Source organism: Mytilus galloprovincialis, chromosome 1, assembly GCF_965363235.1.
Source record: "Mytilus galloprovincialis chromosome 1, xbMytGall1.hap1.1, whole genome shotgun sequence".
NCBI classification, from domain to species: Eukaryota; Metazoa; Mollusca; class Bivalvia; order Mytilida; family Mytilidae; genus Mytilus; species Mytilus galloprovincialis.
This window is the reverse complement of record NC_134838.1, coordinates 78,899,265-78,917,898: the sequence shown is the minus strand read 5'-3', so window position 1 is coordinate 78,917,898 and position 18,634 is coordinate 78,899,265. Positions and strand designations below refer to the sequence as shown.

The following is an 18,634-nucleotide window of genomic DNA, read 5'->3' as shown; positions in this document are numbered from 1 at the left end:
TTTTCTTATTTGAATATAGGCGTGTATTAGACATAGTGATTATGATTCTGTCTTGTAATATAATTTTTGTCTTTCTTTTGTTAAATGTATTTGTACTGCTGTTTCTTTCTGGTTTTCGATAACTAAAACTAACCAATTGCAAAGTTGTTGAGGTTTTACATGTTTGACCAGAAACTGAAACTCGTTACCTAATGATTTAAAGATTCATTATATATAACCGTGACGATGTTTTATTTTTTTAAATTTGGGTGGTTAAGGTTTTACAGACATACAGACATACTAAGACTATGTCAAACGGTAAACATGTACCATTCTCATCAATTTGTATTACAACACACACTATTAATCAAACTAACCGTATGCTAATGTATATCATAGTGACGGTAACTAATCAATGAACTCGGTAATGGCTATTCTTTATATATCTTTTTCTTTTATATCATAAACGTATACATTTTACTGTAATAAATGGATGCTTTATGAAATTTGTATTTTTATCTAGTGAGATAAATACAGAATACATTTTTAAACGAATTTTAAAATTCATTTAAAGCTATCATTCTAATAATACATTAGAATAACTATAGGTCAAAGTACGGCCTTTAACACGGAGCGTTGGTTCACACCGAACTGGAAGCTATAGAGAGACTCAAATAACTAATGTAAAATCATTCAAATTCAAACATCTAATCTATATTATAAACGAGAAACGAGAAAAAATCATGAGCCACAACAACAAATGACAAACACTGAACAACATGATCCTGAATTAGGACAGGTGCATAAAAATTCAGTAGGTTAAAACGTTTTACAAGCGCCAACCTTCCCTCTAACCTGAGCGAGAAGTGTAATAATTTAACATAAAACACACATTCAACACATTGATTGTAATAGTTGACTTTCCTAGCAACATTTGACTTAAGACATCATGTTAATGTGTATGTAGTTGTTTTCAGTTCTCTTCTGTTTCCTCCTATTTACTCTGAGTAGCTATATAATTTACATAATCGATGGGAAATCACACGGCGAATAACTTTTTTTAAATTTAATGGTGAGTAAAATTATTTTAAACAATTTATACAAAGGAGAATGATAAGAGTAAAAAGTAAATAAATATCAAATGAATTGATAAATTGTCATTATTTGATGTTTATTCAGGAAAAGAATAATAAACAATTCTCTAAAAAAATATGCTATTCAAAGTAGGTCAGATCTTTTAAATGGGAGCATTTTTGTAACGGACAAAAAAAAACTCATGGAGTCCTAAGCCAGTTAATAAAAGTCACTAAGTGCGAGGAAGAAGTTCAGGGATAGCATTATCCCTATATCCCTATCTTTCCTTCAGGTTGTACAAATATAAGGAGATGTTTTATATCACGTGAAGATATTTTCAACGTAGACGTAGCTATAAAAGTCGACGTCACGTAAACAAATAAAATAGTTGGAGAGACGTCGCTATAACATTCGACGTCAAGTAAACGAGTAAAATAGTTTGAGATGCGTTCCGATCCTATAATCGATATGTAAAAGAGTAAACTAATTAATTGTATAGATATAAGAAGATGTGGTATGAGTGCAAATGAGACAACTCTCAATCCAACTCACAATTTATAAAAGCAGTTATTTCTTTATTTTAACTGTTTGGGAGTTGTTCGATGCAATTGTACCGTCCTACACGTTTATTACAGTTACATCAGTTTTGAGTTGATCTCATTTTACAATTTTACATGTATATGAAAACATAAACCGAACCCTGTATCAGTCTAGTTTAGCTTACTTGTGTTGTGTTGTAAAACATTTATGTATTTTCGCATTTATTTTTTCATTTGATTTGTTATCTTTTCAGATATTGAAATTCTTATGATATTGTCTGTGAGTGGAGTAGATCTTCTTTAAGATAATCTCTTTTCTTATTTATAAAAGAATGGCGAAAGATACCAAATGGATGTTCAAACTCTTTAAGTCGAAAACAAACTAACAATGCCCTTGCAGGGCAAACAATGAGAAACGTCTAAAAGACATACAGCGGTAAACAAAACACAAGTTAGAAGACTAAGGCCGTGTTCACACCAAACGATGTGTACAGTAAACATGTTTACATTTGGTTTAATGTAATATACATCAGTTTCACATTAAATTTGTTCACATCTATACACCTTGTTTAGCTACCTGTACATAAGTTTTGTTCACACTTGTAAACTATATGTCATTTAAATGTTTATTACGTAGAACAGACTTCAAATTTTCGAACAACTTTTCTAACAGTTAGGGAACGAACATTTGACTTTAAAAAAAAAGGGGGGGTTGATTTTTCCACAATTTGATAAAAAAAAAATCGGGTCATACAGATGATTAGAATGAACAAATATCCTGAATCCATGTTTCCCCATACATTATAGTGTCAAATATTAAATTAATACCATCGAAAAAAAAAAGAAGATATAAACCTTCGCGCGAGAACTCAGACTCAGAACCCCCCCCCTTTTTTGGAGTAAAGTGGTTGGTCCTTTAAGAAAGTCATTTTGTATGATTTGCAGTAGTTTAAAGATGTCTCGATTACGCAGTAAAAACGTAGGCTGCATCAGCGTGCTTACAGATGTAGAACAATTGGGTTTTTTTTATTATTATTTCTAACTGTATTTTAACGAATCTGAGATACTACACACACACACAATTAACCTCGCCCTTTTTCAGTAATGCATTTATGAGTAAATCGTTGTGTGAGTAAAGACCAGTGACAAATATTTCTGTCAGTGTGTACGTTCAGTCGATTCGGGAAGACCTTTTCAAATGAATTATGTGTTCGGCAATGATGATGGATGAGTCTTGTCTGTCTTGATAAGTGGGCTAATAAGGCTACGTAAAGTGTTTTTATAACAAATAAATATATCAAGTTTAGACAAATATTTCTGTAAAGAACTTTATTAATAAGTGTAATAAGTATCAATTTTATATAAAAATCGTTTCTTTTTTAAATATACATGGGAAAATTGAAGTTCTGAATGCCTAGTTTTGTGTACATTTAACCTACACAAGGCCTGCATTGACTATCGACTGCATGTAGACAAAACATGATTTAAACTACATGTAAACATTGAGTTTTATCGATGGGAACGTAATTATGTTTAGTTTACGTGTGAGTTACACTAACACAACACTGAGTTTAGGTCAATGAGAACACGGCCTAAGTCATATTCTAAACCTACACTAGTGGAATCTTCAGTGCCCAGGTTAGCAATTCGTGCTTCACATGTGGCACCCGTCGTTTTAACCATGCTAAAACAAACCCGGTGATAAAGAACAAATAACATAACTGCCATATACAGAAATCATGTTCATCCTTTTGTTATTATGAAAATAATAAAGAACGTGTAAAAAAATAACCTACTTTAAAATCTAGTTGTTTCTTGATTATTATTTATAACTGTTGATGTAAATGTTCTTTGGTTTTGTGAGTCTTTGGCAGTGTTCACACCAAACGCCGTGTACAGTAAACATGTTTACATTTGGTTTAATGGAATGTACACTAGTTTCACATTAAATTTGTCCACATCTATACATCTTGTTTAGCTACCTGTACATTAGATTTGTTCACACTTGTAAACTATATGTCATTTGAATGTTCATTACGTTGAACCGAATTCAAATTTTCGAACAACTTTTCTAACAGTTAGGGAACGACCATTCGACTTTTAAAAAAAAAGGGGGGATGGATTTTTTCAAAATTTGATTGAAAAAAAATCGGGTCATACAGATGATTAGAATGAACAAAAAACGTTTCTGCATACATTATAGTGTTAAATATTGAATTGGTACCATCGAACAAAAAACTAAATATAAACTTTCGCACGAGAAAAAATTCTGACTAAGAACCCCACTCCCCCCTTTTTTTTAAGTAAAGTAGTTGCTCCCTTAATAAAGTCAATTTGGATGATTTGCAGTAGTTTAAAGATGTCTCGATTACGCAGTAAAAACGTAGGCTGCATCAGCGTGCTTACAGACGAAGAGAAAGAATTGCGATGTTAACGATCACTACATGTCTATCTTTTCTGTTTATTTCAAATGGTATTTTTTCTCCAAGGAGTATTTGGCAAAGGGAAGGGTAATGTTTTTTATTTTTTATTTCTAATTGTATTTTAACGGATCTGATATATTACACACACAAACAATTAACCTCACCCTTTTTCAGTTATGCATTTATGAGTGAATCGTTGTTTGAGTAAAGACCAATGGCAAATATTTCTGTCAGTGTGTACGTCCAGTCGATTCGGGGAGACCTTTTCAAATGAATTATGTGTTCGGCAATAATGATGGATGAGTCTTGATAAGGGGTTAATAAAGCTACGTAAAGTACTTTTATAACAAATAAATATATCAAGTTAAGGCAACTATCTCTGTAAAGAACTTTATTAATAAGTGTCATGAGTATCAATTTTATATAAAAATCGTTTCTTTTTTAAATATACATGGCAAATTAAAGTTCTGAATGCCTAGTTTTGTGACCACTTAACCTACACAAGACCTACATCGACTATCGACTGCATGTAGACAAAACATGATTTAAACTACATGTAAACATTGAGTTTTATCAATGGGGACGTAATTATGTTTAGTTTAAGTGTGAGTTACACTAACACAACACCGAGTTTAGGTCAATGTGAACACGGCCTAAGTTTACTCCTTGGTTTTGATTGTTATTGTCTAGTGATAATTTATAAATCAACCAGGAAAAATCCAGCCCGAGATTGTTTCCTTATTTAAAAACGGAAACGATATCATGTGTTTTTAAATACATATTATTATTTTTTTTATCGTATTCATTACCTCCTGACATTCAGTTGTGATTTTTTTTTATTTCTATTGCCATACACGTAACATCATTGCAGAAGGGAATTAATCGCAAATGTACTTTGAATCACATTGTTCGCATATTCTGTTATCTCTGTGCTTTTTTTCGATCTGCCAAATTCAATTCAAAATTATTGAATTTTGATATAACGATGGTAAATAAAAAAGAATATTGTCCACATTATGTTCATAACAATTATTGTTGTTTGATATCAATACAGTTTCAGTTCAATTCATAAAAATGTTATTAATCAAGCTGATATTCCACATCTTCTTTTAACGGCAACTACTTTGTCATATAATTCAAACATTATATTCATCATTTTAGTATCACCATGTTTGGCAAATGTCATACATACATCCGTAGTATTTCCTGAGTTCTTACATTTTCTGTAGTGATACAGTATGACATTGTGTGATCGAAGCATAATCCTGTAACAGAAAAAAAATTCTTACAGTTTAGAGAAATGCGAATGAATAATTGTAATTAATGGAAATTGTATTTTCAATTTTAATTTTAAGGGCAACAAAACGACACAAAGACAATGAAAACTAGATGTGATATACGATTTTTTTTTCTACAATATGTATAGGCTTATTGACAATAGATATAATAAACAAGTCATTTCATTTTGTATTTTGATAATTAACATTCAATCTAAAATATCAAATCGTTCGGATTTGTTTGTGTTTTTGTCTGTTTGATAGTCATGCTCTTCTCAGACTCCCTGAAACCATCCCTTTGAAAATTTAAGGACGCCATCACGATTTGTCGACCGTACCATAATATATCTTTCATAGATGACGATGGATGTGGTTATATATGAAAGCCAGAGTGCAATTTAATCCTTTTTAAAAAAGCTAAAGACTGAAAAGCCTTCAAAGTTGGGTTATTTTTAGGAGAAAAAAACGCCACAATTGGGTAATGTTTGTTTTGTGGACTGATTTCTGTTTCACAGTCCGAATATTAATATTCACACCAGAAATTATCATAGGTTTTTTTTCAACCTCTTTATCGAAATAACTCTGTGATTCAATTTAACGAACAAGTAACATAATAGTTTCAAAAAGACACCGCTGAAAGTCCAGTTTAAACCAAGTTTTAGTGGGAATAGGAACATTGTCATGCCCCGGTTTGTAATATTTTATGGTAGACATGGATACAAAAAAAAATAATGTTTCACCGTTTTAACCGTTGAAATTCAAAACATTATAAGATACTGACTACATGCATATGGACATGTATGACATAAACAATTATCTATGAAAGGTATGAAAAGAAGATGATTGAACCCTTTTAAACATATTTTCTACCTGTGATACTTTAATGGTTCTATGATGTGATTTGTTTAGAGTTGATTGTAATTTGATCTTTCTCATTTTTTGCAATGCGGTAATCAGTTTATATTTATGTATGATTTTTAATGTCCCTTAAGCATCTATTGCCACTCTTTTACCTCTTCCCGCAATATTGAGAGTCTGATCAGACCAATAAAGACTGAGAAGTGACGCTCGAATAAATAAAGGCCAAATCTTAATAGCATTAAGTACATGGAGCAGACATTTTGATTTCGGAAATATTCTTCACTTCAAATTGATGGCACAAAGAAGAACAACAAGACAGAAAATGGTGGTTTTTGAGTGAGGACGTCATTATTTTATCTTAATGAGAAATCATCTTTCTGAAATATTTTGTTTTTTGTTTTTCATTATTTATGGTTCTATAAGAATTATGCCTTATATGAGTCCAATAACGAATTGATCAGCAGTAAGAATTTACAATTGGTACTAAATTGAATACCGGCGATCTGTTAAACAGTCAACCCACCAAACTCAACAAATTTGTTGTAAAACATATGTCCATCATTTTGATGAAATTATCGTTGATGGGAGGGTATTTATATCATACTTTACGTTTGAGGGTATTTCATTTTCGAATAACTTACGTTGACTTGTTGTTTACATACTTTGTTATATTGTCTTTATTGGATATGTTCCGGACCATATGAGTATTTGGACCATACGCGTATGGTCGGACCGTATGAGTATAAAACTCGTTTGGTTATTAACGGGCCGGACCATATGAATATTTGGACCATATAGGTATATTTTTCTTAAATTACATTATAAAAGTTTAAAAAATACAAAAACATTATCAATAATAAAACAATCATGGTTACATGACAATGTATTATTTTTATAATTCAAATACTGCGTAAAAAATAAATATTGACGCCATAGTTAGTTTTCATCGCTAATTACATTCTTGCATGTAGGCTTGGGGTGACATTTACTTCCACACGGTAGCATAGCTTTTGCATTTGCAAGTTTTGGTTGTGCACGATCCTTTTCATTTACACTTTTTGTTTTCGAGCTAGCCTTTTTGCAGTTGCGTACAGTAATACCGAGGTCTTGTGCCATTCCGATATGTCTAAGGTGTTTTTCAGAAGCTCTAGATCTCAAATATCGTTATATGACTGCAAAACACCATATTCACATTACAACTAAACTATGTTCCAGTGACTTCTTGTGTAACAGTTCATTAAGAAATTTTTGGAAATTTTTTAAGTCGACATATTGCCATTCACTCGTAATAACAAATCGGTTATGACCATCGGTAATGGCCATCGGTCTAAAATGTTATATTATAGTTCTGACAAGTAAGTAAAATTAACTTTGTGAAACTTCTAATTTTTATTTAGCTAATCATTTTATTATAATATGATAATAGAATTACCTATATGATAGCGTCTTTTTGATAAACGGTCATTTCATAAGAGTTTAGAAGTATTAAAAGTAAACTGTAACAGAGTGTAAATTACCCCGACCATATGAGTATTATTATATCCATTTGGTCATGACCATACGCGTATGGTCCAATTACTCATATGGTCCGGAACAGATATATTTCTCATACAACATCTCTACGTTTTTCCCATTCACTGCATTTATCATATGAGTTTCAATAAAACACCTATTTAAGATGTAAAACTATTATATATTACACAGTGCACTTATATACCAAACAAACTAAACGAAAAGCAAATATAATTTAACACAAATACAAACTCATCAAATATATCAGGATTTTTAATTTAAAACACCAGATGCCCTTTATCTGCTCGATTCAAATCAGTTGAAAGGGAAACTTTATTCGAAATTCCGGAAACGTGCCAAATACAGAAAAAGCAATATATGCCTGGGGAAAAGAAAAACCTTAGTGTATCGAGTAATTTAGAAACAGAAGATATACAGACCATGAACATATCAATGAAAGTGTAATCATAGAAACCTTCGATATCCTTTAATTGGCCACACCACATGGGTATCCACGGTTGCAGTTCTATTAGGCATATAAATCGTCTTGAATCGATTGAAAATTGGCTTTGATCCTCGAATATATTTACTTGTTAGTAGAGGTTCGACTCCTGAAACTCCCCAATCTGTTATGAAGAATGAAACTCTCAGGGTGAAAGCAGCAGCATCTGGAAAAGCTGGTAACAACTCTGACTAAAGACAAATATATATTAAATTTAAAAAATGACAATTAGTTCCAATATCGCTTGAAATGAATAGCCTTTTCGTTGTCGATGTTATTCATATTTCATTTTCAAAAACTGAATCAAATATCTATGAAAATATTAACAAGTGTAGCGCATCAACCATTTCCGGGTCGTATTATTTCAACAATTAATTGATGGATTTATTTTCAGGGTAAGACATTTTTGTATCTTACTACGATAATCATTTTAAATGCGAATCAACCATACTAGCTCTCCGTCTTAATGTCTTAAGATAGCACAATACAAAGATTTTATACCTCCAATTCCCCAGTTTCAAAATGCTGTAACGTTCTTTATAATGGTTATAAAAGTGGTATTTATGGATAGCTAACAGATTATTCCTTCAAATTAATGCAATGTTAGTATTATACACCAATTATGTAATCAATTATAATGTTAACTGTGTCTACAAAATGTTACAAGAAATTGCCACTTCCAATTAAAATTAGCTTCTTCATGGATATCCCGAGAGAGTTGATTTTATTATATGTTGTTTTTAGAGCCATTACCTACAAAAGGGTGTCTCAGATTTTGGATAGAATGTATAGATCAAATTTTACATCTAATCAAATATTATCTACTTGTATGTGGTAAGGATGTTTACACTAATTAGAGATTCATGAGATAATGGAATACGATAACGATAATTTGAGACACTCTTTTGAAGCTCCTGCTGTGTCAATTAAGATTTCATTAACATTTCTTGTATAGTTATAGAGATGAAAGAGCTAAATTCATTCAAGTGAACTGACCAAGATTTTTCCATTAATTGCATAATAATTGATTACACAATGATTGCATAACAAACATAACGCATTCATTTAAAAGATTAATTTTTTATCTATCTACATATATCTCTTTTATCAATTTATATGCAGTCTTAAGAAAGTATCAGCATTTTAAAGGTTTGAGATTGGAAGTCTCAAAAGCTCTGTATTGTGCTACCTTAATAAAGCAATCTTATATATCAGTATTTGCTAATAATATAGTTGTTATCCATTCATTTTCTGTGTTTGACCTTTTGATTTTGTCATTTGATTCAGGTCTTTCCGTTTTGAATTTTCCTAGGAGTTCAGTATTTTTGTGATTTTACTTTTTATTTCATCCGGCCACTGATCAAATCCACAACCCTTTACACTAGAGATGTGTGTTACTGCAATATCAATGAAGCATTACGGCTACCACTTGTAGATCAGTTACTGCTTTACTTTCTTAAAAAAATATTTCATCCACAGCTTTTTGGGGAATTCATATATTGAAATCTGACCTACTTTTTGTTCAAGGCATACCCTTATAAAAATTGTGTAAAAATTAAATCTAAAAACAACATGACTTACCACTGGATATTTTGCTAATCAGGAGCAACATGTATACGTAGTGGAACACGAAAAACTCCAAAAAATTAGAACATACATCCATTTCAATAATATTTGAGAAAAATAACAATACACAACATAAAGGCACTTGTATTCAAAGTCTCTGAATATCAAATGTTAAAAGCTAAAGGTAACATATGTACACTTATATACAGTCGGAGTACATGCTGGGAATAAAATAAAAGGTTCAGGCATCAGAACAGAAGAAACGAAAGCCATTTAAACAGAGTAGGAAAACTACAGCCTATACAAGGCTATGTTTTTTTAAACGCCTTATGTATGGTATTTTGCATATATCTATACCAATTTAAAATTCTTTACCTTAAACATTTCTGTGTATCTTGAGAAGTTTTTATGGACAATGTACTCGTCTAAATCTACAACAGCCACAAAACCGAATCCTTTCAAAATTTCTTTGCATGAATACACTGCGACCTGTTCATCGTGGGTACTTTGATGGTAATTCCATTTATGTGGTTCAAAATTGCGATCTAAAAAAGATTGAAACCTTATCTTTTTACACGCTAGAAATATATGTCAAACACATTGTGTTTGAATGATAAAGATATCATATTACGCATACCAGCACTATCAGTCAATTGTCGGAAATGCCAAGTACTCAAAAGCTTGATATTTCCCTGACAATTAGATATTATTAGTGTGATTATCATGATATTATCAGTGTAGTCAGTACTCCCCTTAATTAGTTCTATTTGTATTGAAAATCAACATTTATTAAATGAAATCTAAATGGAGAAAAAGAATTCCTTCTAACGAGAGGGATTGTTAGTATTCCTAAGCGTATTGCATGTATTGCTCGGTGTTTGTCTTTATTACATTGGCTACAAGTATAGGGGTATATTTAGTCTGTCCCAAGTCAGGAGCCTCTTGTATTTGAGAGTCTTTTTATGATTTTTTAATTTTAGTTCTTTTATATGTTTAGGAGTTTAGTATGGCGTCCATTTTCACTGAGGTAGTACAAATTTTTGTTAAGGGGCCAGCTGATGATCCCCTCCGGAGATTTATGGGGTTTTCTCGATGTTTGAAAAAGACATAAGATACCATTTTGAAGTGCTCGAAGTAAATGGAATTTGATTTTAATAGTTATCAAAGATACCAGACTTATAATAAGATACGCAATACGCGCGTTTCGTCTACATGAGACTCATCAGTGACATTTAGATCAAAAGATTTAGAAAGCCAAAACAAGTACAAAGTGCAAAACTATTAGCGAACGCATTGGTATATATCAATACCGTAAGATGGGGACATATGCACTTCTTCTAATAAAAAACCCAGCAATGATTGGTAAAAAAGACGAAGATTTAGAAAGCCAAAACAAGTACAAAGTGCAAAACTATTAGCGAACGCATTGGTATATATCAATACCGTAAGATGGGGACATATGCACGTCTTCTAATAAAAAAACAGCAATGATTGGTAAAAAAGAATCATCGCTTTGGTCGTAAAGGTTGAGCGTTTTCAAACTGAAATGCCTAAAGGACAGTTTTGATAAATATTTGATACTTTTTTTCATGTAAAACTAAAACTAAGTATTGAAATTACTTTTTTTTAAATGAAATAATGATAAATAATGTTTTCCATTTTGTACTTTAAGGATGTTATGATCTGCATATTATTCCAAAACACTCTTGATCACCATTGCTTATATGATGTCCATATTGCACAGTATTTAGGTTTCTGTGTAGGTTTTGTTGCTAATGGATTGTCTTTTAAGAGTGTTCTAGTCATCGTGTTTGGCTTTAACCTATGCTGATTGTATTTTTGACATCTCCCGCACTTGTTTTGGTGTGAAGTTAGACATAGATAGTTTTTTTTTCTTTACCTCTTTTGAACTTGATCTGTGATTAAATTATATACGTTACTTTAAGTTACATACCAATATTACCAGGCAATTTACATGGAAATGAAATAAGTATGGCAATGCCTTCTCTCTCATAATATTTTAATACTGCATATGCATCTTCATTTACTTGTTGTAGCGCTATCAGTACTGTATCTACACCCATCATTTTCTGATATTCGAACCATTCAATAATATGCAGTGGATTTAAATAGTTATAAGCTATTTTAGCACATATTGCAAATTTGTTTTCCTTGACCGGTGCGTATAACACCGGCTGACGAATATGAGAAGAATTGCAAAATTCTTTTTTTCCTACCAATTGAATATGTTTCATGAGGAAACTTATATTATGTACAAAACATTGATACTGTCTTGCTTTAAGACTGACAACCCTTCTCTTTTGAGGGTACGTTTCTTTCACAACAGCCTTTACACGATGAAATGACAATTTCGCATCTCCGTAAATACAGCAGTCGAAATTGGAACGCACAGAACCGTCTAGAACATTTAGAACTACAAATTCTATCAGATCCGAATCTCTTTTCGCTTGTGCTACAGCAGAAATGATATGCACAGCTTCAGAACAAGAATCGATATTCTGTAAAAGAAATGAGAAGGCTTTTACAAAAACAAATATTATAGTACATAATTTATAGAAATATGATAAAACAGCTCTAATTTACCAATTTAAAACACCTGACTGCATATTTTTGCTATTACTTTTACTAATATTTTTCCTGGATACATCGATTCAAAAGTCTCTTTCTGAATGCTTACAGACAACCAAATAATAATTAGAATAACGCTACATTCTTATTCTATAGGTAAATAAGAGTTATATAATTACGCAAATAAATCAATGCCATGTTTTTTATTCTCAATTCACAATTATTTTACCTGACGACCATCGTTGGCAAAGAGCTGTTCTTGACGGTTTTGAAGTTTTTTTCACGTAGTTTTTAGATGTGCAAATTGTCAACCAGAAAAGATACTCAACCAGTCTTACTAATCTATTTTCTACTTACACGGTATTATTAAATGATATGAGCAAGTAAGCCCTTATACGGATAAATCAGCATGTGCAAGACTGAAAACGTTCCACTGTGGATATAAATCAAGATTTAATATCTCTCTTTGAACAGGGCCAATACGGGGGGAAACAGGGCCAATACAGAAATAAGCGGGGGAAAAGCCGTATTAGCCCTAGGGCTAATACAGGACGTTCACTTCCGGTTTTCAATTTTCTTACGGCATTACTTAACTTTGGAAGTATCGTTATGCATAAAAACATTTGTATAATATTTTAAAATTAAAATCATAAAAAAACAGGTTTAATGATGTGCAATGTTTTGTAACGTTTTAAAGTTTTGAAACGGAAAAAACAGGGCCAATACAGAAAAAGCGGGAAAAATACTAACAATCGGGTTTTTTATTTGGTTATACCTTATTTTATAGATATGAATGATTGAGAACATATTTCATAAAAAGAGATGAGTGAAAAATAACAGAGGGACAGTAATTAAATCCTACTTTTCCGCCCATAGTAGAATCTTTTGTTTGAAATTTTGAGTATACTTCAGGGAGTCTTCGGATCGAATGTGAATAATCAACGTGCTCGTTATAGATAATGTCTTGTAATATACCTTTGGTGGTTTTTGAAAAAATAGTCCTGGATGTCCAACACGTGAAGTCTTGCAGAGCTCACCACACATAGTTTGTACCCTTTCTATTTCGTTCATAGGATTCAGTTTTTGTTTAGTTTTGTTCATAAATGTGTTCGTTTTTAGGATAAAAAGAAGAGATATAAACATCAATAGCAAAATCACTTTTCTATATTTTGAATATCTGGTCTTCATTTGGTTCTAGTTATATTTGAATAGCAGCTTGTTCTCTGAAAAATAAATATAGATAATTTACTATGCGTATTGCTCTGGTTTTTTCATTCTACATTAAGAACACAATTTTATTTAGGGGTTATCTGAGAACCACTACCGGCTGTGGGATTTTCTCGCAGCGTTTAAGACCCATCGGTGGCCTTTAGATGATGTCTGCTCTCTGGTCGGGTTGTTGTTTCTGTTAAATATTTCCCAATTCCATTCTCAATTTTACAAATAATTATACAATATTGCATACATAGCATTATAAATCATGTCCGACTAAGAATATGTACAACCATATTTCACATGCCAATGTACACAAAGTACACGTCAATATTATTTACTGTAAACTCGTTGGATCAAGCACATAAAACAATAAAGGGATATATAGTGACTAAACACGGTTAGTGTTCTGTATATATTTAACTGTGCATGACATTGTGTTTTTGCAGGAAATGCTTACCCTTCCGGAGCACCTGATTTCACTCCCGGTTTTCAGTGGAGTTCGTGTTGGTTCTTAATTATTATTTATAACTGTTGATGTAAATGTCCTTTTGTTTTGTGAGTCTTTGTTTACTCCTTGGTTTTAATTGTTATTGTCTTTGCAGGATTACTTTCAATGGAAAAGCCAAGTATGTTTTGCATCTAAGATAAGAATAGATTTTATTTTTCATTAAGTTCATAAGTGTAGTTGATTCACTTGCATTTGCAAAACATTAGGATATGTATTTATATGAAGGAATGTAAGACATACGTAAGTGCATTCAACATGCTATGATTTTGTTATATAAAGTGTCAGTGAGAAATTTGATTATCAAAAATTATATGAACATCGCTCAGTAAACATTCCGACAACAATGCAAATTATTGTATATTTTCATTATCCATTTTTATAAAATTTATTTATTATTCAAGCACTCTTTACTTTATTGTTATGACTTGGCCCATATATTTCATATTTTAGTACTGTACAATTGTGAATTGTAATTTCAAATCGTTATGTAGCTTTAGTATATAAAAATGATAGAATTTGAAACGAGATGTTGTCTCAAATAGTTTTGCTTTAAACCTTTCCAAAGCAGAATAGTCAACTCAATCCCATCAACAAACTAAGGTGCACGCAACTTTCTCTTTTCTGTGAAATTATTGGCCATTTTTATGTTTTTTGTTTCGCAAATAAAGATGCCGGGTCAGCGGTGCAAATTGATGCTTTTAAAAATTTTGTATCTTTCTGTAGATTGTTGTTGGCGGAATTTATACGTACGCACTTATAAGACCCATTTGTATTTGTACCTACCATAGTCGACTGTTTTATGGATATTTGTGTATAATTCAAAAGTTTTGAAATATCTCGAATATACTGATAAAACCCAATTTTTAAAATTTGTATCTATTGTGTCTGTTTGTTTTGCTCACCCATGGTTGTCAGGATTTCTATGCAACTGTCTTACTAGTGAGAGGTTTCTCTCTCTATGTTCTACATAAGGAAATGCATATACGAAGTAATACAGCAGCTGTTTCACAATTCGTTCGATGTATTATCTACTTAAATGCATATAGAAATATTTACAAATGTCAACCACAAGACTTAAAAGTTAGTTTGCATACATAATAATACTTAATTAGCGGTCCAACGATTTACAGAAAAGAGCGACGCTTTACAGAAAAGAACCGAAAAGAACCGAAAAGGACCGAAAAGAACCGAAAAGAGTATACATATATTTATTATATAAAGTTAAAACAATGTATATGTTAGCGACAATAAGTGAAATTAGGCATTAAGCTTAAATCCTAGTCAATATAAGCTAACGCCTAGGAAGCAAGTCTATTGCCTAAATGATGTTATTTAAGCTTAAATCCTGAAAAATGTATGCAGGCATTAAGCTTAATGCCTAAAATATAAATGAGCGTAAATAAAAGTCATTTATTCATTTAAATAAAAAATATATTTGTTACATAATAACATTATGATAACTGGAGCCTGTTTATCGAAACTGTCCTAAGATCGGTCCTAAAAGATATCCAGTCTTAGGACAGACATTTTGATAAACTTCCAACAGACTTACAACATGTCTCAACATGCACATCGAAGCTATCTGAGGATCATCTTACTAGGATATTCTAAACACTGTATTGGCGTAAAAGAAAATAGCAAATGAAAAAAAAAATAAAAAGGTTTATAAATTGACCATAAACCCACTTATTCATGGTATGGTATCAATATATCTGACCTGACACTACGTACTTTTTATTGCTTAATTCTTAAGAATTTAATATGCAATGTGTCGGGTTCTTTCGGGAGTATTCCCAAGTAAACCCTCATCAGAGGCCGACCTTCGGTATTTATTTGGTATCTAGAATCATAGATAGATGTGTGTCTGTTTCATAACAGTTTTTTTTTATTTACTAAATAGTTTTATAAATTGACCATAATAAGAAAAACTTTTTTTTTAAAGTACTTGTGACCAGTTCAAACCAGCTCGACTAGTGAATTGTACAAATTTTCAAATAAATATTATAATTATAATATAGAACTTCTCCCCTTTTTTAAATCTTTTTCAATTTGCTAATTTCCTTCGATATATAAAAAAAATCGATTTCCGGTTCTTTTCGGTCCTTTTCGGTTCTTTTTGGTCCTTTTCGGTCCTTTTCGGTTCTTTTTGGTCCTTTTCGGTCATTTTTAGGTCTTTTCTGTAAATCGTCGCTCTTTTCTGTAAGTCGTCGAACCCGTTAATTACTAGTAACATAATACAACGGATAGATAGTTTGGGATAAAAGAATTGAAACAGTATAATATTTACCTTTTGATTTTCGAAGCTAAACGCACCAATTTTTTTAATACCTTGAGATTATACTATTTAAGTGTTATATATTTCTGTGGAATAATACAATCTTTTTGTCCTTATTTGTGAGTTTTATATCAAATTACTTTTAAATGGACATGTCATCTTCAATTTTGTCAAGGTGAAAATATCGAATTCAACGATTCACAAAGAAACCAATTATGTCCATTTACGAAAGTCTTTGTGTTTTAAAACCCACGAATATTTGAATGAATTGAATATTTAACCATTGAATTGCACTATCGATGATAAAGTATATGTGTACACTAAGTGATAATATGTGGAATGTCTAATTTTAGTCTAAATATAACGAGTCTGCATTTATCACTATAATGTTTTATTCTTGTTACTTTCATCATACACAGTGGGTTGGAAAGATTATAAACGACAAAAATTTCAAACAAGGTTTATTATATTAAATTTATGCCTTATGGGTCATCTAAATCTTGTTTATAAATGTTAATTCAAACAATTAAAAAAAAAAAAAAAATTGCGTCTCGGACTGAATTTCTCTGTATTTATTTATTTTGGAGGTCATACTGACTCTCTTCATTCATACTTGAGACGTATACAAACGCTGAAAACATATATGTTATGCTAAAAGAAATGTTTTCAGCAATCAAAATCACGAAAAAGTTGTCAGCACTAGAAAGCATCAGTTCATTTAAAGTACATTCAAAGATAGATAAATAAAATGACATTGATAGTTCTAGATATGAAAGGAATGATAGACAAAAACATAACTTATCTAGATATATAATATTTTGTTATGGAAATAACTTACCCAGTCATTATGCAACTTTCACAGTCATCACGTGACATATTTCGCTATCGATAATTATATTTAACAAGGTCTTGACAGGATGTATATCATGACAAAATATTGTAGAATAAATTGGCCTCGTGTTCGGTTTTTTCAAAACATATTCATAACCAATTTCAGGCGAAATAACATCGTATTGCGCAATTTTTAGCTTAATGTGTCCCGCATTTTTCACTTTCTTATGGTCAGTTTGTTTTTCTGTTTTAGCCATGGCGTTGTCAGATTTTTCTCGACTTATTAGTTTGAATGTATCGTTGGTATCCTTTTATTATGGAAAGACACCAACTTTCTACGGTACAAAAAAAAAAACACGACAAAACAAAAGATTGTGAAACATATTTGTAAGGGATGTACTGAAATCTATCAAATTATATGCCTAAAAAAACTGTTATTTTACAGAAAAGTGATTTTTAAAAACAATTTCAGGGCGTTACTTTATATATCCAATATATAATATTTTATTTGCTTTCTAGTTACTTATAAGATGGCACTCAAAAGTATGAATTATTCTTAATAATAAGGATGTTCTTATCCCAGGCTGAAACCCCTAGCCATCTTTTTTGAACTTTTGGTCCTCCGTGCTCTTCAACTTTGTATTTGTTTTGGCTATCGAACTGTTTTCGTCCGAGCGTCACTGGTTGGTCTTGTGTGGACGAAACGCACGTCTGGCGTATTAAATTTTAAACCTGGTACCCTTTATTATCTATTATTCGTGTGTTTCTCTGTCCTATATGTTCTCCAATTTATTTGTATTGTAGTCTTGTCATGTAATGTTGTAATTTTAATGTTATATTTAACATGCCACAAAACCAGGTTCAACCAACCATTTTTTTTTCTTAAAATGTCCTGTACCAAGTCAGGAAAATGGTCACTGTTATATTATAGTTCGTTTCTGTTTGTGTTACATTTTAATGTTGTGTTTCTGTTGTGTCGTTGTTCTCCTCTTATATTTGATGCGTTTCCCTCAGTTTTAGTTTGTAACTCCAATTTGTTCCTTTCTCTATCGATTTATGAGTTTCGAACAGCGGTATACTACTGTTGCCTTGATTGATTAATTAGTTAACACATGTTCACGGCCGACACTCGGCTAACCGAGAGATTGGTCGGTTAATCTATATTGAGTATGCGGCTATATGGGAGATTGGTCTGTTAATCGGGTTGGCTATCCGTCTGTTAAGAGTAAAACGCACAATTTAATGTTAATTTCTATCAAATATACAGATTTTTAGCATATTATAAGAATCAAATCAAAAAAAGAAAAGTGTCTGACAAAATGATATCTATCATAGAACATTTTCCACCTTTAAAAACATTTCATAGTCTACGCAGTTTTCAGTAAAAGTAAAAGGCGTCGCGCAAGTATGTAGTATTTATGACTACACGCATAGCAATTTTTTTAATAAAAGGCGAAACAAACAATTTTAGATATCATTTAAA

The 18,634-nt window shown here is 31.5% G+C and overlaps 1 protein-coding gene across 2 annotated transcripts; it reads right to left on the bottom strand.

Moving 5' to 3' along the window:
* Positions 1-3,891: 3,891 nt before the first annotated feature.
* On the bottom strand, positions 3,892-17,244 carry LOC143085119 (uncharacterized). 2 transcript variants are annotated; one of them, XM_076261306.1, is made up of 6 exons: positions 17,159-17,244; positions 13,298-13,545; positions 11,688-12,252; positions 10,109-10,278; positions 8,141-8,358; positions 3,892-5,280 (listed from the first exon to the last, which is right to left on the bottom strand). In XM_076261306.1, the coding sequence occupies exons 2-6, from the start codon at positions 13,508-13,510 to the stop codon at positions 5,100-5,102; spliced, it is 1,347 nt and encodes a 448-aa protein (XP_076117421.1). In that variant the 5' UTR covers positions 13,511-13,545; positions 17,159-17,244; the 3' UTR covers positions 3,892-5,099. The 2 variants fall into 2 exon arrangements, with proteins under 2 accessions (XP_076117421.1, XP_076117427.1); XM_076261312.1 differs by having other exon boundaries at positions 8,256-8,358.
* Positions 17,245-18,634: the final 1,390 nt, after the last annotated feature.

Bases quoted from the DNA above. Each gene is read 5' to 3' on its own strand.
- LOC143085119 (XM_076261306.1), bottom strand. From the start codon at position 13,510: ATGAAGACCAGATATTCAAAATATAGAAAAGTGATTTTGCTATTGATG. The intron at 10,279-11,687 runs GTATGTAACTTA...AATCTTTTTTAG, and splicing joins TAAATTGCCTGGTAATATTG to ATCGCAATTTTGAACCACAT. The intron at 8,359-10,108 runs GTAAAGAATTTT...ATTTGTCTTTAG, and splicing joins GATACACAGAAATGTTTAAG to TCAGAGTTGTTACCAGCTTT.